We start from the raw sequence: 24,746 nt of genomic DNA, 5'->3' as shown, positions 1-24,746 counted from the left end.
TGAGGTTTGCTATGCTCAGGCTCTGCCAAGTGTGGAATGAGCCTCCTCATGGCTGCCTTTGAAACAAGATGCAGAATTATTGGCTCTTTCAGTACCATTTCTGCCTGGACACTACCATGCTTCCCACAATGAGGATGATGGATTGAACCTCAGAAACTGTAAGCCAGCCCTAACTAATGTTTTATGTATGAGAGTTGCCTTGGCGTGGTGTCTCTTCACAGCAATAGAACCCTGAAGAGGCATGTAGTTATAAAACTTTACATGAACCCTTCATGAATCACTCTGAATACTGTATACTGAGCTCTAGCATAGATTTTGAGACTCAGATTTTCTTAATATAAGATTTTCTGTGTCACATATAAGACCATGGTTCAAAGAGGTATAAAATCAGTGTTATCATGCTACCATACTCAACACCAACAGGCCCATACATTTTTATATTTAATAGAAAGAATTATATAAAATATAAAAACATGTATTCCAAAATAACATATACTTGTATTTTAAATAAAACTACGTTAGGGCTTAAGAATAAAAAACTCTAAACTGGATTTGGAAAAGAAACACTCTGACTTACTTAGGCAACATTTTCAACTGGTTTTCTCTAAGTTCTAGTATCTGGAGTTTAGTTAATCTGTAAAATAAAGAACACATCAAGATAAAGGAAATAAAAGGAATTGCATAAGCAAGTGTCACATTTTAAAGTAAAGCATGCACTGTAAAATTAAAGTAATGTTGAATGGGGAAAGAATTTAATAGAGCTAAGCAGCCTTCAATCCCAGCACTCTGGAGGCAGAGACGGGTAGATGGATCTGTGAGTTCAAAGCCAATCTGATTTACATAAAGAGTCCAACACCAACAGGGGTTACATAGTAAGATCTTGATCAAAACAAAAACAAACAACAAGTAACATTGTGTTCCTCAAAATTAAAGTGAGAGAGAAAAAACTGAGCACAATTTCTTTTGCTTTTACTTTTCTTTTTTTCTGTCCTTCTCTTTTTTTTTGTTTTGTTTTTGTTTTTGTTTTTGATTTGTTTTATATTTTTCCGAGACAGAGTTTCTTAGTGTAACAGCACTGGGTGTCCTAGAACTTGATTTGTAGATCAGGCTGGCCTCAAACTCACAGAGACCCACCTGCCTCTGCCTGTGAAGTGCTCGGATTAAAGGTGTGCACCACCACAACTATTGAGCATTATTTTAAAAACATTTTAAAATTATTATATGTGCATTATGTGTGTGTGTGGGTGCTCATGTGCCATAGCACAAATGTAGAGGTCAAAGGACAACTTTATGCAGTCTGTTCTTTCTTTCCACCCTTTTTAGGGTTCAAAGGTCCAGCTCAGGATACAAGGCTTTTATTGGCAGGGCCTTTTCACTGGCCACAGGCAGATCACTTTAATACATTTTCAAAGGGACAAAGTGTTTCTTCCTAATTTTCAATTCTAGAATAAATTGTATGCCTTTTATTAAAAAATACCTACAAAACTGCTTACCACTCTAGTATTATAGGACAATAATACAAATGTCTAAGAAGAAATAAATTAAGAAAGCATTAAAAATCATAAAGAAAAAGTATTCTGACACTTGCGGGTGGGCACATGAAAGAGACCTCAGAAAGAGAACCTCTCTTAAGAACTTTAATTCTCAAAAGGAAAACAGCTAGTTGTCACGTCACTTTAGAATACTGTAAATGCTAACATAGCATTCAGTGTCTCAAACACAGATGCACTGCTCACATTGAAGTATCTGATCTGGCCAGCTTAAAAGGTGTTTTATTCAACTAGCATTTACTATTTATTTGAAGTTGTAAATCTGAGTGGAAATAAGTCAAAGAAACTGTAAGAATTGATAGGCTTGGAAAATTTACAAAAGAAATTCCTATGGATGTAATTAGTTAAGTGTTACTATTTTAAAGTTGTGTGAACATTATTAAAGAAGCTAACAATATAAATGTCTTTAAAATAATCTATAATTTACCTGCCAAAATTAGCTGGTAAGAATTCAAGGAAAGCATCATTCAGATATAACTGGGTTAGGTTTAGCAGCTGAGAAAACCCATCAGGGAGCCTATGTAAAATATAAAAGAATTAAATTAAGTACATTTAAGATATCAGTCAGTCTCTGGCCAAAACTGTCTCTCAGAGTCTGTATAATAAAGATAGCTTCTCAACAAATAACATCTATGTTTTTACTATTAGTTATCTTTAAATTACGCTGCCTTTTCCTTACAACTTACTTGTAAAAATGGCAACAGCATGTCTTTGTAAAAAGGAAGATAAAATGTCTTAGTATCATAAATCTGCACAAAATATTACATTTAAAATGAGCGACACAGGGTTGTATGTAGGATATAACTATGAAAGAGTAGGTTATCTTATCCAACATAAATTAAAAGGATTATATAAGGAATTTCTAAACACTTAATAATGCAGTAAGACAAACAGTTCTTTGTTGTAAAAACTGGTCCTGTAGAATGTTAAGCTATAAACTTAGAGTGTATAAACTTAGATACCAGTAGCATCAGTAAACACACACACACACACTCACATGCTCACTGTGAAAAGCAAAATCTCCAAAAATGTTCAATGTCCCCAAGGATTAAACAGCCAATAGTTAAAAATCACTGAGTTTATGTTATTTTCAGTTTCAACTTTTGGGTCTGTAAATGATTAAGGCTGTAGAGCTTCATAATGAGCAAAGGAGAAGTTGAACAAGTGAACGACAGATTAAAGCCAGGTGAGAACCTGTTCTTACTTTATACTTCTATTCACATCTGCTCATAAAGCAAGTTACAGATGTCAAACTTGATGCCAGAAAAAAAATCCAAATGTGTACCTATTTCATCTTTAGATATTTGTCCTTGATTACTACAGGCATACATTCCCACATAGTCAGATATGTCAGGCTTTGACTCGGTTAGTTTTCCTTTACCTCACAACGGTCCACCATCTTCAAAACCAAGTAAGCTAACCAAAGTCAAGTTTTGGTAAAACTTCTCATGGAGTAAGTATTCTAGATATTCTTTCAACGTGGTTGTACTAAGCTGTGCTTCATTCTATTTACCACTAGCATTATTTCAATTTTGTAACATTTAACAGCTTTCATGCAAGAAAGCCTTTGTTTAGATTGACATTACTATATTATAGAACACATACCCTCAGGTATATGTTGTAACCAATTATCTGTCTTTTTCTTTAGTTTTCTTTCTTTGTTTTGAAAGTGCCCCATCTGATGACATGTTCAAATTTTAGTCTCACTTTTACACTGACTGCAAGATCTAAAGCACTCATATTCCCTCTTTAGATCTCAAATTTATATCTGAGGTATAGGAGTCAGAAAGACTATTAGAAGGTATCTACAATAGAATCTCTGTGGGGCTGAAGAGAAGGCTTGGAGTACAGGACTACTGGCTGAAGAGAAGGCTTGGAGGACAGGACTACTGGCTGAAGAGAAGGCTTGGAGGACAGGACTACTTGGAGGACAGGACTACTGCTGCTCCTCCAGAGAATCCAGGTTTGATTCCCAAAGCTGACAGGTGGCTCTCAAGTGTCTATTGCTTCAGTTCCAGGGATGCAAAGTCGTCTTCTCACCTCTTCAGGTATCATGCACACACATGGTACAGAGACATACATGCAAGCAACACCCACACTTCTCTCATGCACACACACACACACACACACACACACACACACACACACACACACACACACACACTGTGTATAAGAGTACACACATGTGGTATACAGACATACATGTAGACCTTAACACTCATTCAAATACATTCATTCACACACACATTCACACACAAAACAAATATGAATCTCTGTATAACTTTAAAGAACTATTCTCTAGACTGAAAGACTATTGTCATAGTAAAAGGCAGCTGTATGTCAGCTGAGAGACTTACTTAGAAATAGGGTTCACACTAGCCTCCACAATTGTCAAAACTTTACAATTTTTAATATTTTCTGGAAATTCTTGTATTCCTAGAAAACAACCAAATTAATAAAATATATTAGAGATACATCAGTCTTGATAAAGAGGTGTATTACAAAGGCCATAATAATAATAGTCATTGTGGAGATTCAGAAAGTAAATACAAACTCAGGAAACTGACACACCAATGTGAATCAGGCCACTTCCTCAGCAATCGGCTCCCTTTTAACTTCCTTTCTTTTGCCTCTTTATAACTGCTAGCTACTTTAATTAGTTTTCCTTCCCTTTCTTAGCACTTCTGGAAATTAGTACCTTTTTTTTATGAACTGGTGAATGATAAAGACACAAAATGCAGAACATTTAACATTCTGTTTTTTCCCTTAGGTAAAAAGAAAATTGCTTTTATTTTATTTTTTTCTGCATGTTCTTCAGACCAAGTAAGGTAAAGAATTTCTTTTTAATTCTCAATCTGCTATACACCTGGGCATTTGAAATAGACCTTTAAATTATTATCAAATTTTGTTAAAGAATTCTAAGCACACAATCATTTCCTTAGCTTAATCACACCAAAAATATAGGAACGACCTGTGAAATGGAAGCAAACCACAGAGCAATTTTAAGTACTAGCATCACTCTACTCGGATGCACACTAATTAGGAAACTTTTGAAAAGATCCCCCCTAAATGAATTTTATATAGTTTCAATCATTAACACAAAATCATTATCCAATAAAGTTGTCACTATAGGGTTATTTAAGATAATATCAGTTTCATCACAAAAAGATTCTACATTAAAAATAAGACACTTACCGTAACACTAAGCACAGAGTTCTATGTGATAAAATGAATGATGTCAAATCTACATCTAGCAAATGACTTTGGTCAAATCTCACTAATAAAGCGTGTGTGGCAGAGCGTGTACTTAACATGAGCACTAATGGGTTTAATCCCCAGCACCATTAAAGAAAACAAATCACCCACAAATTCCAAAAATTGGGAGATTAAAAAGTATGACAGTAATATTGTCAGAGAAATTGCTCCTGCAAGCTACTTCTAGAAAAACAAAGAATAACTGAACCTGATGAGTTACCACCTAAATAAAATGCTGTAGGGCAATGGTTCTCAGCCTTCCTAATACTGCGACCCTTTAACACCAGTTCCTCATGTTGTGGTGACCCCCAATCATAAGATTATTTCATTACTACTTCACAGTTGTAAACCTGCTACTGTAATGAACTGCAACACAAATATCTGATTTGCACCCCCAGGTTAAAAAACACTGCTTTAGAGTCAGTAGGAGTTAGTTACCAGTTAGCCTCATCATAGGGCAAAAGCATACAACTTGAATTTAAATGATGGGAAGTATCAAATAAACTCATATTAAAAGTACTGATAAAGAAATGGCCAGGATGGTAAAAGTTAATTATCAAGAAGGGGAAGACTGAGAAACTAGGTGGAGAAATCTGTCTTAAGAGACCTGACTAAATATAGCATATGAAAGTAACAAATTCAGGTATGGATGGTGAGAATAAATATTGTTGGTAAGAGCATATAGCCACAGTGGAAAATAATCTGATGGTTCCTCAAAACGTTATGTATACAGAATTACAAATGGCCCGGCAACTCTCTACTATTAGGTATGTATATAAGAGCACGTAAAACATATGTTCAAGTAAAATGCTGTACATGAACACTCATGTTATTTATAATAGCCCAATGTCCATCAATAACAACTTAATATATAAGCATATTAAACAGAATATAGTATAGTCACACTATGGAATATCAATATATGGTATACCGTGAATGAGTCCTGAAAATATTATGCTAAGAGAAAGTAGCCAGACAAAAGGTCATATAGTATATGGTTTCATTGATTTGAACAATCCACAATAAACATTTTTGTTATCTGCAGAAACAAAGCAAAGCAAATATGAGGTTGCCTGGTGTTGTGTAGCTATTCCCTCTAATTGAAACTGTCAACTGAAGCTCATAGACTTAGAAGCCTCACCAAACTTTGAAGAGTCTCATTGTTTCTCCACAAGATTGTGTGAGAATAGTAAACAATCGCTGGGGAAGCAGAGACTCCAGTGCAGTTTCTCTACAAGCTGGGCAGGAGGCCAGGTGATGAACCTTTCATGAGCTGTCACCAGCTTCTTGATGATGCAGTTGCCCTAGTATCTATAATTCTATAAGCAACCCCAATAAATGCACTGCCTCAGAACACTAGACCTTGGAATAATTTCTTTGATCTGTCCTTGATGCTCTATCTACGTGGAAAAACAAACAAACAAACAACAACAACAAAAGTTGTCCACATCTCCACAGAAGAAAGTTACACCAGAGCCTAGGAGCTACTAGACAAGGGGACAGAATTCTCTAGAGAACGGTAAAAACATTCTATGTAAGTACTGATAGATAATGCTGTAATAAAATTAGAACTATGCTAAATTCTACAAAAATACACAAAGTAAGAGCTCTTTTTAGTTTTCAAAACTCTATTATTCCTTCTCTTTTCTAAACTTCACATTAATACTTTTTAAATACTAGGTTTTGTTCAGGTACCTCAAATTCAAACACAGCTTTATTTTATTATTCAGCAAAAACATACCAAACACAAATTGGAAGACAAGTTATGAACTACAAATACCTGGACATTATCAACAGTTAAAATGTAATGAGTGGTCTGAGGAGATGGCTCAGTCAATAAAGTGCTTACAGCTTAAGAATGAGGGCCTGAATTTTGATCTCCAGCATTCATGTAAAATAGCTGGGCATGGAACTACATGCCTCTAACCCCAGCTCTGGGGAGGTAGAGATAGGAAGAAGCTAAAGGCTTCCTACCTAGCTATTTTAGCCAAATCAGTCAGTTCCAGGCTCAGTTAATCACCTTATTTCAAAGAAATAAGTAGACAGAAACTGAGAACACTATCTGACTTCTATGGCCTCTACACAAGTATGTGTATAAATACAGTCAGACAAATAGCCTCCCCCCCCACACACACACACACGCACGCAGAAAAGAAAATGATTCTACCATACTTCACTGGGGTTCATTCTCATCATCTTTTGTTCATTTTCCTACTCTTTCAGATCTCCTAAGGTTGTAAGGTATAAGATGAGCAGGCCTCATTCTTTGGGCTTATCTCCCATGCTTTTGACCTTAGTGAATCTGCCTAGCCTTTGCCATTACATAGTATCTATATGGTCACAATTCTCAAATGCATACATCTAGAACTGATTTTTATAACTTAACTCCATACTTAAAAATAACTGATGAGAAACTGGTATCTCAAACAAGAAAGCAAGCAAGCAAATAAAAAGCCTGAGTTCCTAAATAGCCTAGAAAATGGAAATCTTCGTCAGCTATACTTCAGCCAAGGAGTTAATGAATAGAATATATAAAGAATTGTGAAAATTAAACACACATACATATATAACCCACAAACCTGCAATCAGTAAGTAGGTCAATGAACTTACAAACAATTTTAAAAGAAAATGCAGATGCCCATCAGAGAAACATACATTACAATTACTTTGAGATCTAACTCACCCTAGTCAGAATGACCTACCATCAAGAAAATAAATACAGGCGAGGGTATGGGGGAAAGGAATAATAAATGCATTCACTGATATAATCACTATAGTAATCAGTATAGAGGCTTCTCAAAACACTGAAAACAAAATTATCATCCAACTCTGCTACACAACCTAGGGCACATACCCACAGGGCTCTTTACTTATCACTCATCTTTTAACAGCAGAAAACAAACAAAATCAGCTCAGATGCCCATCAGCAAATGGATGATAACAATGTGGGACATAGACACAAAGGTATTTTATTCAGCCACAAAACAAAATGAAGTTATGAAATCTGCAGGAAATGGGAAGAACTAGAAACCTCTCTCATAATCAACTACCAGCTTTCTTTTAAGTGTGCTTTTTACTTTTGGGTGAATGCATGTTTCTTTTCGCCTGCTTGTATATCTGTATACCACACGAAGCACGAAGACTGGAGTTCAGATTTCCCAAATAAACAGTAAAACAAACAAACAAACAAACCAAAACCCTGTATGCACACCTATAATCCTTTGCTGAAGAGCAGGAGCTAAGAAGACCCCTGGGAGTTTGTTGGCCAGCCAGTCTAGCCACATCAGTTCAGTTGGAGAAGGTGTCTCAAAAAATAAAAGACAGAGTCAAGTGTGTTGACACACACCCTTATTCCCAGAACTCAAGGAGGCAGAGGCAGACAGATTTCTGAGTTCCAAGCTAGCTAGTTCCAAGGAAGCCAAGGCTACAGAAAAGACCCTGTCTTTATAAAATAAGATTAGAAGCCAATCTGACACTGATCTCCATATATACATGCACATGAACATATATACACACATGCACAATAAAATAAGGGGGGGGGTTGTCCCTCTGAAACCTTGTGAAGTAAAACTTCAGAAGTCACTGACATTTTATGTATTTGGCAATTGCTAATGGAATTAAAGGTTCTGGGGAAAGCTATATCCATACTTGGGTATACTCCCATCTTTTCTGAGTGCTTCTCTCTATTAATCAGTGTGCTTGAATCTAGGTTTAACCACCCTGCCCCCAGGGTTTCTCTGTGAAGTCCTCCATGGTCTGAAACTCAAGAGATCTGAATGCCTCTTCCTTCCAAGTGCGGGATTAAAGGTATGCACCACAATCACAGGGCTACCAAGTTCTTCTTAATAAACTCTAACTTTTCTCTTCATACTAAGTTGTTCTGAATGAAATCCCACTGTGGGATACAATGAAGAACCAAGGGGCTTCACGTGAGTCTTACATAGAATTGCCAAGCTGCTATAGGGATACCCACTGCCAACGACAGACAGTCAGCTCATTTTGCTCTTATAAGTACAAAATAATCGGAATTTTGTCACAACCTACTTAATTCTCTTATAGTTACAACCATCAACAGATTGTTGGTCATATTAAAACTAGCCAGGTATTCAGAAGGAGAAATTAATGTTCTGTTAAACTACTTCACAGGACATCATTATCAGACTAGGCTACTCTTTAACCCTGACACAGCAAGACAGAAACAAATCTGCAATCAATTCCAAACAAGGACAAAGCACGACTGCAGTCCAAACTAAGAAGTATCAACCATCCCATACTTCAGTGAAGACATGATTACTGTATCTTAACCAATGATAGCTTTATCCTTATCGTAGTTTGTCCTACAGTAAAGTTTAAGACGAATTAGCCTATCACAGCATTATTCCTGGTAGCATTTCACTAAGAAAACAATCTTGTTCTTAGACCCTCCCTAAGTTACCAAGGAAATGGAAATCTCAAGCCCAGATCCTTTAAGTCTTAATATACTATGAGATTCAATTAAACTGTCATGTATAGGATTTTGCTCTCTAAAAGCTCAAATTCTTTAATTACGGGAGTCCCCGTTCTAGTTTAAATGTGTCCTGTACAAACTGATAGTCCTCATGCTTGCAGAGCAAGCACATTATCTAACTAAGCCATCTCCCCAAACACACTCCCGAATACTTTAATCATGAACCATACTACTTGGCCAACTGAAACAGAAAAAAACTATGTAAAAGACCAACAATTGTGATGATAAATGTCTAAGATCTTTTGTTTTTAAAATAAATACATACTACTTGCTGAAGTTATTAGTAATAAAGTCCCAGCAAATATTTTCTGAATCCTTCAAAACAGGGAATAAGAGCTAAGGAGCTCAAAGTGGTACCTGGTAAGTTAAGATATACATCAAATATTAAAGTTAACTGATAGAAAAGTTAAAAGTACACTGTATCTTACATATAAAAGTTTAGAACTTCTTATCCAAGATTTAGTATTTTAAAACAGGAAAAAACTTATCAAAATATAAAATATATCTATATCTATCTTGGTGATCAAGTAAGCCCTAAATAAAATTTTAATAGCTTTAAGATTTAATAAACACCATAGTTACTTACTATAATGTGCTGGTTAGTGTTTATCAACTTTACACAAACCAGAGTCTCATCTGGAAAGAGGTAACTTCACAATTAAGAAACTGTCTCCACCAGATTGGCCTACTGGTGTGTCTGTGGGCATTTTCTTAATGATTGACATGATAGGGCCTAGCCCACTGTGGGCAGTGCTGCCCTTGCACAGGTAGTCCTGGGGTATATAAAAAAGAAGGCTGAGCAAGTCAGATAGCAGCCACCCTCCATAGCCTCTGCTTCAGTTCCTGTCTCCAAGTTCCTCTGATGATGGGTTAAACTGAAAATTTCCTTTTGGTCACAGTAATTATCAAAGTAATAGAAAGCAAATTAGGATACATACTAACCTTTCATTTATATAAAATATCATGTAATCAAAAGTCCAACTAACAAAATTCAAATTCTTCACAAACAGCCACACTGGTTTACCCCAAAATACATGTTGTCTCCTTAATAAAATGGACTTGTAAATAACCCTAACCAACACATTAGGGTTAAATACTACAGGCTTATCAAAAAAAAAAAATCACCTTAGCTCCCATATACAAAATTCATAATTACATCACTTACAATGATAAGCATAAGGAATCAGAATGACTAGAATTTATTAAGCAAGGAAAAAGCTCTAACATTTTCACAGTCTCATCTCTTCCTCAACTTTATTCACCAACAATAAACAGTAGCTTCATTCAGGCATCAGTTAAAGATGAAAAGGAGAGGGCATGGAACAGAGCCAGACACCTGTGACCCTAACCTCAAGAGGAAGATGTAGGACTTGCCACATGCTTGAAGTCCTTAGATGAAATGCCCAAGAGTGGGGAGAGCAAACTTGTAACTTGTAGAATCCACCTCCAGTAGAACAGGGCATCAAATGGAGGGATGGGTTGCCATTCCACAGTCAAAAACTCTGGCCTCAGCCATAGCCTTGTGGATATTTTCTAGCTTACATAAACAATCCTGAGAGAACATTAGTGGTCATAACAGTAAGAATGTTTATGGGAAAAGAGGACACTGTGACCGTTGGTTCCAGGAGCTGAAGACTGCCACTTGACCTTCAGAGAGCCCCCGTGCTCTTCCCCCCTCCCTTGGAGCCTTCTCTTGCTTATGCTTATATTGCCACTCCTGAATAAAGTTTTCAGAGCTTGATCAGTAATCTCTCTCTCTCTCTCTCTCTCTCTCTCTCCCTCCCTCTCCCTCTCTCCCTCCTTCTCCTTCTCCCTCTCCCTCTCCCTCTCTCTCTCTCCTGCTCTGGGTCCCCCCTGATTGTCCCTGCAGGGCCGGGGAAACTGACCCAGAATTGCTCCTGTCTACAAGAACTGCAGGGATAAAAATGGAGAAGAGACTGAGGGAAAGGAGATCCAGTGACCAGCCAAAACTGGGATTCAACTCAAGGGGAGGCTCCAAGGCCTGACACTGTTACTGATGCTATGGATGGTGTGCTTGCAGACAGGAGCCTAGCATGGCTGCCCTCCAAGAGGCCCACATGCAGATACTTACACCCAACCAATGGACAGAAACCGGGGACCCCGTGGTTGAATTAGTTAAAGGCTAGAAGAATCTAAGGAGGAGGGTGACCCCATAGGAAGATGAGCAGTCTCAACTAACCTGGACCCATGAGTTGTCTCAAACACTGAGCCACTAGCTAATATGAGGCCCTTGACACATATACAGCAGAGGACTGCCTAGTCTGGCTTCAGTGAGAGAAGAGACTTGAGGCCCCAGGGAGTGGAGAAGTCTGGTGGGATTGGAGGAGAGAGGGTCCTCTTGGAGACAGGTGGTGGGGGAGGGGGGCAGGGGTGGGGGAGGGAAGGGGAGGAGAAATGGGATGAGGAACTGTTGGGAGGGTGGATCGGGAGGGAGATAACGACTGGACTGTAAAAAAAGAGTAATAATAATTTTAAAAAAGAAAAAAGAAAAGGAAGTAATAAAAAAACCACATTTTTTAAAAAAGAAGGAACATTAAAGTTTGGGCCATAAAGTTAAATGATTCTATAGCAAACAGTAACAGCACTCCACTCTGGATGTAGGTGTAGGTGTGTGTCCACCGTGTGTGTGGGTATGGTTTTGTGCCCACTCTGGGTGTAGGCATGAGTGTGTGTTGCCTGTTTTGTTTTGTTTAGACAAAGTCTTCCTCTGGGACCTAAAGCTTGCCACTAAGTTTGCTAACCAGCGACCCACCTGTCTGTACCTCCCCAGTGTTGGGACTTACACCACAGGACCAGGCTTTTTTACAAAGGGGATGGAACTCAGGTCTCTATGCTTGTGAAGCAAGCAGTTTACTGGCTGATCTAGTCCTCAACACAGACAAATATTTTCTTTACAGCTTATGATGGCTTGAATGAGAACGGCTCTAAGAGGTAAATCAAATGTTTGAATGTCTGGTTCCCGGTTAGTGGAAGGATTTGTAAAGGTAAGGTCTTCTTGGAGGAGATATGTTACTGGGGTGGGCTTTGAGGTTTTAAAAGCTCACTGAGGGCCCAGTGTTACTCTATCTGCCTGCTGTCTGAGAACCAAGATGTAAAGCTCTCAGCTACTATTCTAGAGTCCTGACTGCTTACATGCTTCCAAGTTCCCCACCATGACCATACCTCCAATTAAATGCTTCCTTTCATAAGGTGCCTTGGTCATGGTTTTCCTCAAAGTTCTACAACAGTAAGTAAGATACAGCTTAAATTTACTGGCTATACTGCAGGACATTTAACCACTAGAAACTTCACCGAAACCTAAGGTGAATGAAAAAGTCAAAGCTTTAAAATAGATTTATTACTGAAAACAATGTAATAACAATCACTTTTGCTATGTCAGAACCTAAGTGCTTTATGTGGACTATCCATATGGACTACATGTAGAATGATTTATATAGCTTGAATTTAGTAAGTAAATGGATATTTACATAAAGTAAAAATATATTTTTACTTCAGAGTTGTTTTTCTTTTTTCTTTTCTTTTACTTTCTTTTTGTGTGTGTAGGTAAATACTTAATTACTGACTTGTCAAAATTAACTGTTAAATGTGAATACAAGATAAATGGCGATTCTAAGTCATCCTAAAATAAAGTCCAGTAAGTCCTAAAATTTCTGAGAGCCAGTACAAAGAATGTGTACATCTGCATCCTCCTATCAGAACAAAGAGTGATCTTGGAAGTAAGGCAATGAAATATAATTACTGTGTACTGTCTCTGGGTACTGCTGTACTCATTTGGTAAAATTTGTTTCTAAAGATATTTTTCCAAGTGTTGAAAAGAAATACTTTAAAACTATTTCTTATTTAGTGCTTACTGAATGCTGTACTTTGGGGTAGGACATTAAAAAGTTATTCTCATGTGATTCATTCTTTTTTGTAATTGTAAAATATATGCTCATTTAAAATTTTTAAGAGCTCACTTTTTCTTCTCCCCCATCTCTCTGAAATTTTTAAAAATTTAAAATACTGCCTTATGTGATAGGTACAGAAAGCTAAACAAAATTTCCTTATCTATTAATAATTCGTCATTCAGGAATCTATGCCTCAGTAGTATGTGGAAGGAAAAATCTTTCAAAGGCAGTAACAATTAGCATCTTTTTGTGACTTAAAAAAAAAAGTCACACAAATTATGGATAGAAGTTCTATTTTTCAACATAAAGAAGACCCATAAAATCACAACAGCACATTCAACAATGGAAAGTTCAAAGCTTTCCTCCTACAATCAAAATCAAGACAACGATCCTCCTGCCACTGTGTCTACTCAGCAGAGCACAGTCATGCATCACAAGGTGTTTCCATCAACGTCAACCACACAAGCAATAGTAATCAAATTACCAAGGCGCTGAGAAATCTCTGCTCTCAATGTTCTAGTAGGCTTTAGTGTCTGAGTATAATATGTGTATATGTGGAGATAGTGCTATAACCTAACCTATGCTGCCAATCAGAGAAAACTCTAGCCTGACAATTACAAATAACATATAATTCCAGATCAGTGTTAATGGTTTAGATATCTACTGTTACTTTCTGTAATAATTTTAAAGAAAGCTTGTTATTTGGGCCTTAAATATTCCCACAGACCCATATATTAAAAGTTTTATTGACAGCCCCTATGGTTGTTAGTAGAACCTTTAGATAGGTAGAGCCTGGTGACAAAAAGCCAGGTGGTTAGGGCACAGTTGAAAGAAATATTATAACACCAGTCTTCCTTTCTCTGTTTGCTTGCTGGCTGCCAAGGGATGTTGGGATTCCCAACACATGTTCCTGCTACACTATGCCACCACCATCCAAAAGTAATGAGGCAAGAAACCATGTATATATATATCCTTAACAGTAGAGCTGCATCGTGTAAATCTGATCCTTACGACAGTATTTCCTCAGCTATCTTGTGACTGTAGTAAAAACTTAGCCCAGAACTTCCTCCTACTTATGAAGAAGGCATTTACTGTGTTATAATCCAAGTAGCAACCCATACACTCCACATTTACCACTGCTTGATTAGATCAACCACCAAGGCAGATAACCTAGTGGCACTTAGACCTCAGTGATACGGACTCTCTCCTTGGACCTGCTCATCAAGATAAAGGAAAGCCAACCAACTACTCATGGCTAGTTAAGTCATGGCTCGTGAAGGAGAATCAACACCTGCCACTTTAATAAACCAGCATGATTTCTAACTACACTCTAAATATTTGTCTCTATGCCTACAGGTTAGTACAGTCCTCACTCCTCATCAAAACAAGTTTCTCTTTACAAGAGACCATTATAGAAAAACCACAACTGATGAAAATGTAAAGAAAAGGCCATCGTGTGGTGCTCGGTTCCAATGTATCCACCTACAACACAACTCCTGCACGGAAAGTTCAGGGATCATCCATTGCAGAAGAGGGGGCAGAATGACTGTAAGAGCCAGAGGGCTAACAGAGTTACCTAACACAAGATTCTGTTCCTAGCCGGGCGTGGTGGCACACGCCTTTAATCCCAGCACTTGGGAGGCAGAGGCAGGCGGATTTCTGAGTTCGAGGCCAGCCTGGTCTACACAGTGAGTTCCAGAACAGCCAGAGCTATACAGAGAAACCCTGTCTCAAAAAACCAAAAAAAAAAAAAAAAAAAAAAAAAAGATTCTGTTCCTAGACATGTAAAAGAAATTATACCCATAAAGTCTCAATGTGGCTGCCCAGACAAGATCTGACCACCACCATCACCAATAAACATGCTAACACAAAAGGGAAAAACAAACAAACAAACAAACAAAAAGTGAGACCTCAACCCTACACAAAGAACTACAGGGGTTGAGTATGATGGCACAGGCCTTTGATCCTAGCACTTGGGAGACAAAGGCATGTGGATTTCTGTGAGTTTGAGGCCAATCTGTCTACACAGTCAATGCCAGGACAGCCAAGACTATGTAAAGACTATGTAAAGAGACCTTGTCACAATCCCCTAAGACACACACACACACAAATACACATGCACACATGCACGCACATTACAATTAAGAAATATGGAGAGTGGGAGAAATAGTATTCTCAAGGAAGAACACCCAAATTGATTACCCAATACTAAACGGTCAGCCCTGAAGTCATGTATTTAATGTAAGAACAATTAAGAAAAAGAGGCCATAGCGGCCATAGCGCACGCCTTTAATCCCAGCACTCGAGAGGCAGAGGCAGAGAGGCAGAGAGGCAGAGAGGCAGAGAGGCAGAGAGGCAGAGAGGCAGAGAGGCAGAGAGGCAGAGAGGCAGAGAGGCAGAGAGGCAGAGAGGCAGAGAGGCAGAGAGGCAGAGAGGCAGAGAGGCAGAGAGGCAGAGAGGCAGAGAGGCAGAGGCAGGCAGATTTCTGAGTTCAAGGCCAGCCTCGTCTACAAAGTGAGTTCCAGGACAGCCAGGGCTATACAGAGAAACCCTGTCTTGAAAAAAAAAAAGCAAAAAAAACAAACAAACAAAAAACCCCCAAAAAAAAAAAAAAAAGAAAAAAAGAAAAAGAGGCCATGAACTTGAGAGGGAAGAGATATAGGGGTGGGGCTAGAAGGAAAAAATTATAATTATAATTTCAAAAAATAAAAAATTATTTAAAAAAGACCACATTCTATAATGCTCATTACAACAAAATTAGCTGTGATTTATTTTTCAGAGGAAGTTGTAAGTAAATATATGATCATTAAGCTACTTATAATAGCTGTACTAAGTCCTAACTAGGATAATCAGGCAACAAAAAGAAAAGTATCCATATTAAAATGGAACATATAGAACTCAGTTACATGTATTTATGCTAAAAATATTCAATTTTTTTCTTTTAAAGCAATCCCATTTGAGATAATTAACAAAAAATCCTAAGTACACTGAAAACAACACAGCTCTGATGAAACAAACTAGAACTATAAATAAATAGAAAGAACGACACCCTGTATTTCCAGATAAGAAGCAGAACTGTTAAAATGTCCTAGCCATCTAGTATCCTGTTGATCCAATGTACTAACAAAATTCTAATGACATATTTAATGTCATTTCTAACGACACAAAAATAGAAGAAAATAATCCTAACAGAAAATCACAAAAAGACTATGAAGCAACAGCAATCTTAACTAAAAAGAACAAAGTTATGGACCTCATATCATTTGACTTCAAAATCTACTTGAAAGCTCTACTAATGAAAAAATCTGGTTTTTTGTTTTTTTTTTAATTAGGTATTTATTTCACTTACATTTCTAATGCTATTCCAAAAGTCCCCCACCCACTCCCACTTCTTGGCCCTGGCGTTCCCCTGTACTGAGGCAGATAAAGTTTGCTCGACCAATGAAAGAATCTGGTGCTGGTATAAAAAACAAATGCCACGGAGAGGAGGGTCTATTCAATGGGACTGGAGAAAGCAGATGTTCCTGGAGAGACCAAAGGATTCAAAGGACGAGACCGGATAGCTGGGAACCTACTTATTAAGAAGGAGAGGAAGCCCAGACAATGATTTTCTAAAAATATATACCAAAAAGATAGACAACAAATACAAAAATAAACCAGTTATTTAAAACTAGAAAGCTGTGCACAACCAAACAAGCAATGGATGGAGTGAAGTGGGAGTGGGAGAAATGTTTGCAAGCCATGGGGCTTCCAAGGGAAAGAAAAGAAAGGTCTGCACTCCTGTACTCAGGGCAGTGCTGTTTACAAAGGCTAAGGTGTGGGGTTAACCTAAACCTCCATGAATAAATGAGTCAATAAAGGATACACAGTATACATGTACAGTGAAATACTCTTCATTTTAAAAACGGAGACCTAGTCCTTTATAATAGGATGGAAGAACCTAAAGGACATCATGTTAAGTAAAATAAATCAGGAACAAGAGAATAAACATCCCATGATCCCCAACACTGAATATTAAAAGGCAAACTCAGAAACAGAATGTAAAATAGTAGTTAGCAGAAGCAAGGCAGGGTGAGGGAAGCAGGACAATTAAGATGTTGATCCAGGTACAAACTTTCAGTTGGGAGAGATAAATCTGAGAGGCCCAATGCCCAATGTGGACTGTAATAATATATTTAAAAATCTACTTTTTTTCCCCAGGTGTTTTGAGGTATCATAAACTTTATATTTATAAATAAATTCTAAGCTGAGGATATGATGCTCAATTTTATTGTATTATAAAACTTTTGAAATGGGAAAGTTTTTATATTTATGTAGATAAGATTCTATGACACTAATATATTGCAATCTGACTATTAAACATTTGGAAAACAAAATCCTACCAATGAAATGTATCTCCAAGGACAAGAATTTCGAGGACTTACCATTTTTGCTGACATCCAGTTCCCTGAGATTAATAAGATTTGCAATGGAGGCTGGTAATGTTGTTAAATCATTGTCTGGCAAACTTAGTTTATGTAGAGACTGACAATTAAAAAGTTGCTAGGGAAAAAAGAGAAAAGGGGTTCTGATTATCTTTCGAATTTCTTTGGGTATTCCATGGACTGACTACTTTTTAATCCAATAAATACTGTCCATATTAAATATATACAACTATGTTCTCAGTTGAAGCTGTCAAAGGGTAAGTGGCTGTTACATATTGTAAGCTCGGGATCTTGTCTTTCAATCAAGCTTATTCCCAAAAGAAAGCCATATTGAAGAGCATCCCTTGAAAAATGTATAATTGTCAGGTCTCAGTTAGGTTCATGTTAGGTTATTTGCACTGTTACAGTCAGCATCTCTCTTTTACAGGCCTCCAGACTGAGACCTTACTGACTTCGCCACATTATTAAGAATAAACCAGGCATAGTGGCTCAGCCTATAATCCCCAGATCTGGGAAGCTGAGGCAGGAGGATTGCAATGAAGTTTGAAGTTTGTCTAGGTCACAAAGTGAGATCCTGTCTCAATAAAGTTTTGTAAAACTTCATTACCTAGGACAGCAGTGGCTTTCAAATGCTTTTGAATACTGTCATTCAGAATGTTTACAAACATAAATATTGAAAACAACTATTTCATTAAATAAAGTCTATATGCAACAAGATATATTATCTGTTACATTTCAGTTAGGGTTGCTGGATTAATTACAAGACACCCAATTAAATGTGAATTTCAGATAAACAATTTTTTAGTTTATCCAACACTGCCCATTTACACTATTTCTTTTTCATCAGAAATTCTAAGTATTCTATAATTTTGTTTTCTAAGTCTCATAGTCCAAATTACAGTTTATTTTTCAGAATTCTGATAATGCATATTAAATTGCTTGTTGGTGACCATGGTCAGCTGGTTTTGAAACCAAGGTTTCATTATACATATGATCCAGGCCATGACAGAACCTACTGTGTAGGTAAGACTGGCCTTGAACTAGAAATCTTTCTCATTTAGGTACCACCATGCCAAAGTCTAACTTGCTTTTTAAGCCATCAATTTCAAGTCTCCATTTATAGCTTCAAAGGGCAAGGTGGTGTACACCTTCAATCACAGCCTTGGAAAGCAAGGGCAGGCAGATCTCTGAGAGTTGAGGACAGTCTAGTCTACAAGGTAAGACCCTGTCTGCCATTCAGAGGGATACAGACTTTAATAAACAATTTAAAGCTACTGCAACCTTTTCATACACAGGAAAACAAACACAGATAAGAGAAAAAAGAGCTTACTAAAATAACAATAATAAACACAGTGGCAATCTGAGAAGGAACTTCACAGCAGCAATCTGTCCCCTACCAGTTGTTACTAGACTTCAGAGATGCACTCACTGTCTCCAAATCTATTCCATACAAATGGAAAAAAGCAGAATCCCACCTCTAAGAAGTTATAGAGCCATAAAACCATGCTGTGGTAATGGAAGTAACAATGTTAACAATGCATATAAAGTGCTTATAGAAATTATAGTAAGAGTTCACTTTTCTTAGTCTAGTTAAATCTAATGGCTCCAGAAGTCATATATACTGATTATCTGTTTTAATTGTTATAAGTAAAAATAAAATTCAGTTATCCACACAAGTACTTAAACAACTTGAACAAAGTTTTAAAATCTACATCATTTTGAATTGTGCTTACAGTAAGACTAAACCTATAAACGGGAACACATATATACAACAATATAAGACTATAAACTGCTATGCATAGGCATTACCTAATTCTTGATAGTATGAACATACCTTTGGAAGCTCTTCAATCTGATTAGCATCTAAATAGAGCTCCTCTAAAGTTTTCTCAAAGGTGAAAATCTCTTTGGGAACTTGTTCCAAGCTGCAATGAGAATAATCTAGAGTAGTGACTGTCTCCTCTTCCCCTCGTAGACAGCGACATGGTACCAACCGCACAAACAAACTTCGTTTTGTAGTCATTTTTAAATGCTGCAGCATGAAAATAAAAATAAATCAGAATGCATGTAATATAACAAACAACTTTTCCAACAAATGACCGTCCATACAGCACAATTCCACATGCCACAGACAAACAATACCTCCCACCACCACATACACCCAACGGAGCCTATTAATATCAACAGTTGTCAGTCTACTGGACTTCAAATTAAACTCAGGCTCTCTGGTACTTTACAAAACAATCCAAGAACACAACACAAAACAAAACACTCCTACGTTTTTATAAAACCATGCTTTGTGAAGCTTAGTGTTAAAAACAGTAAAAGATTTTCCTCTAATTTCCAGCTAAGAGTTCTGTCTCTTAGCCAAGAACCCAACTCTGCGTTTCGGAATAGGAAATGACTGTGCAGACATTTTCAGGTCTTCTCAACCGTTCCTCAGAGATCAACCACACTTAACTTTCTTAGGATTCTCCTACATGAAAAGTCCCATCTACTCCGAGTATAGTTTTGTTTTAATCCAATACTAGCTTATAGGTTCTAAGTTGTTTAAGATTATATATGCGTAAACTCACTCAAAATACAGTCTCTCAGTTAACAGGGAGAGAAAGCCAACTTTGAATTAATAAAAATTCACAAGGCCAGTTTTATTAAGAACTTGTGTATAAATTCTAACTAGGCTAAGAGTAAACTAGCAGAGAAATTACTTAAGAAAATGAGAATGATCACCAATTGGTCAGTAATTCTTTGTCCATGAATACAATTCTTGCCTTAGGGACAGAAACAATACTTTTAAACAGCATTAAGCCAGAGTTAAAATCAGTAAGACCTCAGGCATAAAATATAAGAAAGTAACAAAAACTCAGCAAGGCAAATACTTTAAATACTCTAATTACTTAAAAAAATAATCATTTATGAACAAAATGCCAATGTTTAAGTAAAGTGTATATAATCAACATTGTTTTTTCCTTACCTCAGGATACAATGTGGCACTAAAGGCTCTGCTTCCCATTTAACCATACTTCAACCTGTGAGCCTGGACAGGTTAAGTGCTCCGCAGGTACAACTGTTTCTACACTGACTTTACTCAATCATCAGGCACTATGCTCTAATTCTTTGGATAATGTTTATAAATATTTTCTTTATCTTCATTACACGTTTTTAGAGAATGTCCTACTGCCTCCATAGAGAAGCAGAGATTCTTAACCACAAACAACAGTGAAAAATAAAGATCTTTAACGTGGTACTTAGGAGTTGCTTTTTAGAACTACACAGACTCATAAAACAGATTTTTGAAAAAGCATATAATATACATTTTAACTAGATCCTCAAAACCTAGTATCAATGGGTCTATTTATACACTATTTAAAGATTTTTAAAAATCTAGTAAGTGAAACACCCGATGTTTTCATCTGAGGCAATGACAACATGACCATGTATGGCTTGTCCTGGGTTAGAATCCCATCACACACACACAGTAAGAAATCTATTCTCTTTTTTTTGTATGCTTATTTCTAGATAAAGATTTTTAGAGGGAAACTTTGTGTTTATAAAAACTTAATGTTTATAAAAATGCACATTTTACCACCAGGAATAAACAATTCATTCAATAAGGAATGTAACTGATAAAAAGGGAGTAAGCTTATCGTTGTATACTAATAAGATACATTTTAAAATCCCCAAAATAGATATAAAAATCTCTCATTTAAATTGATAGCCATTTAAAAGCCTGCTACCTGATGTCCGGTATGGTAGCCAGTAGATATACATGATTAATATTAAGGTTAAATCAAATAAAATTTAAAATGTCATTTCCTTATTCCCTACTAGGGATACCAAAGTGGCTCAAACATTACATAATATTCCCATCATTATAAAAAGTTCAATTGCATAGAATTACTTCAGTGATTCAAACTACGATTCTCACATACCATACATTAACGAACATGTCTGAACAAATAAGTGTTCAGTGACAGTGTATAAGAACCTGGATGATATGGCTTTTTAAAGAATGCATTTCCTAGAAACCATTCTAGATTTAGAAATATAATGAATGAATGGTATGGGATGTTATTACCTAACGTATGTAATCTGAAAGACACTGTATTTTGGATATGATATTGAAAAATTGAAAGTTTCTAATAATTTGTCTTCACAGAGCAAATGGATACAAAATTATAACAGGACAATTAATAGAGGAAAGGAGTATTAAATATGTGCTTTTTTCTAGGAAGCCACATAGCATGCACACTCGAAACTTTTGTGGACGAAGGCTACAAAAAGAGTAATTCAAATGTCAGACTAAATTCCGATTTTTCTTTACTTCCTCTGTTTGTTTGTTTGAGACAAGGTCTCGTGCAGCCTCGGCTGGGCTCCTGAAGGCAAGTGAGCCTCCTGCCTCAGCCTCGGAAGTTACGACTACAAGCCTGATCCATCATTCCAGATTCTTAGTCCTCAAATTAAACTAAGCGGGCACAGAGTCAATACAAAAATAGACCTGAATGCTACATAGCTCTGCAGATAAAACAGTATGGAATGAAAGCTGCTAATTGATTTAAAAGAATTAAAAGAACCTTAACCCTTGAGAGGAGGGAACACACATACTACAAAGACAAAGTTAAAAAGTAAAATTACCCAAAGCAAGGTCTTTCCAAACATAATAATACAAAACACTCAAATTGTGGACTGCTAAGTAGAATTTTAAGAAAAGCTACTATATAAGCCAGAGGTGACATTAGAGTTAAGAATTGTTTAATCATAATGGAAGAAAAATAGCCAACCCAGGAAAGGAACACAATAAACTGACAGCTTTCTAACAAAAATTAAATCTAGCAAAGCATGGTGGGACAGCCTTTCATCCCAGCACTTAGGGGGTAGAACCAGGCCACTCTCTTTGATGTCAGCCTGGTCTCCATAGTGAGTTTCAGGCAAGCAAATGGCTGGATAAGTGAAATAAAACAAAACAAACAAATCAAACAAACAAAAAAATATATTAAATCTACTTACCACTGAGTTGAATTTATCTCCCTGATGTTTCTTAATTGAGCCAACATTCTATGAAACAAAGAGAAAAAAACAATAAATATATCTTCCTAACATCTCTCCTAACTCCTAATTTACAACACACGTGTTTACTGTCTTCATTTATTCTTCCTGTTGTGTTTTTTAAATTTATTTATCATTATTATTTTAATTTATGTGTGTATACATGCCTGTAGAGGTCCAGAGGATGTCAGATCCCAGGAGCTGGATTACAGCCCATTGTGAGCCACCCAATGTGGGCACTGGGAACTGAACTCACATCCTGTAGCACAACACTAAGAACTCTGCCACTGAGCCATCTCTGTCATCCATCCCCCATGCCATTTCCCTTGGCAATACACACATCCCAGATCTGTCATTACACGGGGCATGCTAGTCCCCTTCGCTTGTTGATGCTCTGTCCAGCCCTCTCAACATAGACCTTAATCCTCTTTTACACATCTAAACCTAGCCCAGTGACTGCCAAAGTCAGCCAGAACAAAGAATTTTTAAAGTTTTTACTATACATAATGAAATTATAAATGTTTGGAGACAGATATGTTTAACCTGACTAAAGATTTTACAGTATATCCATATCAAAAAATTGTTATTCCATGAACATGTACAATTGTATGTTTTTAGGTACCAGTCAAATGTAATTGAAATTTTTCCAAACTAAACAGATACAGTATTAAGTATGATAAGCAGATGCATTCTTAGTTTGGGTTCCAACTTGTCCCCCAAATTGACTGAAGGCAGGACATGTTTAAAGATAGGTGTTTTGAGAAATCAGCTGGGAGAGCAAGAAGAATATAGGGATAGAGCAAATCCCAATAATAGGAATGCTATATTATCAAAGTCTCCCGTGGGATGTAAGTGACACGAGTTTGAGAAGAACACAAAGGCTGCTCTGAAGCTCCTCCTAGAAGATGAATGAAGAGCTTTGACCCACTGCTCTTCTCAGTGGGAGACAGGAGCAGAGCTGCTGCTATGGGCAGTAAGTATTCCTCACTACCACCTCCTTGCTTTCTGTCTAGAAGGCCTCCCATAGCTAAGAAGTCATCGAGGGCAAAAAAAAAAAAGAAAAGAAAAAAAGAAAGGAAGACTGCTTGTGACTATAAGTCCAGTCTCAGGCAAGCCTCAATTCTCATAGTACCAATTACTATAACTGAAGCTAAAAATTCAAAGGTGAGCTCAGAGAATAGACTGCAGTCCACAAGCCATGCCAACTACACTGAAGTGAGTCATTTACTAAACTCAAACTTGCATATATCTAACTCTCTACCAAATACTTCCATTTAATAAAGGGACTAAAACAATTAGGAGAGAAAGTACTGAGAACAGGCTTAGATGTTAAGGAGATAGAGGCAGAAGAACTCAGGCTCAAGAGCTGTCTGGGCTACAAAACAAGTATGGTGTCAGGGTGTAAGTTAACAGCACAGTCTAAAGTTAAAAATATATATAGATATATTTTTTAAAGATCGAAGAACATAGCTCAGAGCACTTGACGAGAACGTGTAAAGCCCTACACTCAATTGCCAGTGCTGTTGGAAAGAAAGAAGGGAGGGGAAGGGGAATGAAAGGAGGAAAGAATAAAAGCAATGAATGGCTCTGGTTAAGACAGGAGACTGTAAACATTAAGACTGGACGTGGAGATTCTGAGAGATTTGTTCAGCAGGTAAAGCACTTGCTGCAAAAGCATGAGGACAGAACTGAGACTCCAGCATCCATGTTAAAAGCCAGGTGGCCACACACACCTTGACCTTAGTGCTGGGGGAGGTGGAAACTGAGGCTTGCTGGCCACCACCTGTGTCCAAGCTCAGTTGAAGGCCTGTCTCATGGGATCAAATAAGGCAGAGAATGATAGAAAGAGCAGAAAACACAACATCTTCCACTGGTCTCATAAACACTTCACCATCCTCCACTCACCCACACAAGGACACACACTATGCTCACAAAAATAGAGAAGGACAGAGAGAAGGGCCAGGAATGTAACTAAGGAGTAGAATACTTACTCTAGCACTGCCAACATACATACACATACACACACATACACACACACACACACACACACACACAC

The 24,746-nt window shown here is 37.2% G+C and overlaps 1 protein-coding gene across 6 annotated transcripts in view; it reads right to left on the bottom strand.

The window, feature by feature from the left end:
• The window catches only part of Erbin (erbb2 interacting protein), a 102,670-nt gene that overhangs the window by 54,140 nt on the left and 23,784 nt on the right, over positions 1–24,746 (bottom strand). For all 6 annotated transcript variants that reach the window (XM_029468538.2, XM_029468539.2, XM_021179875.3 and 3 more), the window contains 6 exons: positions 22,652–22,699; positions 19,479–19,676; positions 17,645–17,762; positions 3,908–3,986; positions 1,978–2,067; positions 578–634 (listed from right to left, as the gene is read on the bottom strand). In XM_029468538.2, the coding sequence (XP_029324398.1) occupies positions 578–634; positions 1,978–2,067; positions 3,908–3,986; positions 17,645–17,762; positions 19,479–19,667 (533 nt within the window). In that variant the 5' untranslated portion in view covers positions 19,668–19,676; positions 22,652–22,699. The remainder of the gene's footprint in view (positions 1–577; positions 635–1,977; positions 2,068–3,907; positions 3,987–17,644; positions 17,763–19,478; positions 19,677–22,651; positions 22,700–24,746) is intronic.

Source organism: Mus caroli, unplaced genomic scaffold (genome assembly GCF_978045245.1).
Source record: "Mus caroli unplaced genomic scaffold, Mus_caroli_1 scaffold_15, whole genome shotgun sequence".
Taxonomy (NCBI): Eukaryota; Metazoa; Chordata; class Mammalia; order Rodentia; family Muridae; genus Mus; species Mus caroli.
The sequence above is the reverse complement of the archived record's forward strand: the minus strand, read 5'-3'. Positions and strand labels throughout refer to the sequence as shown.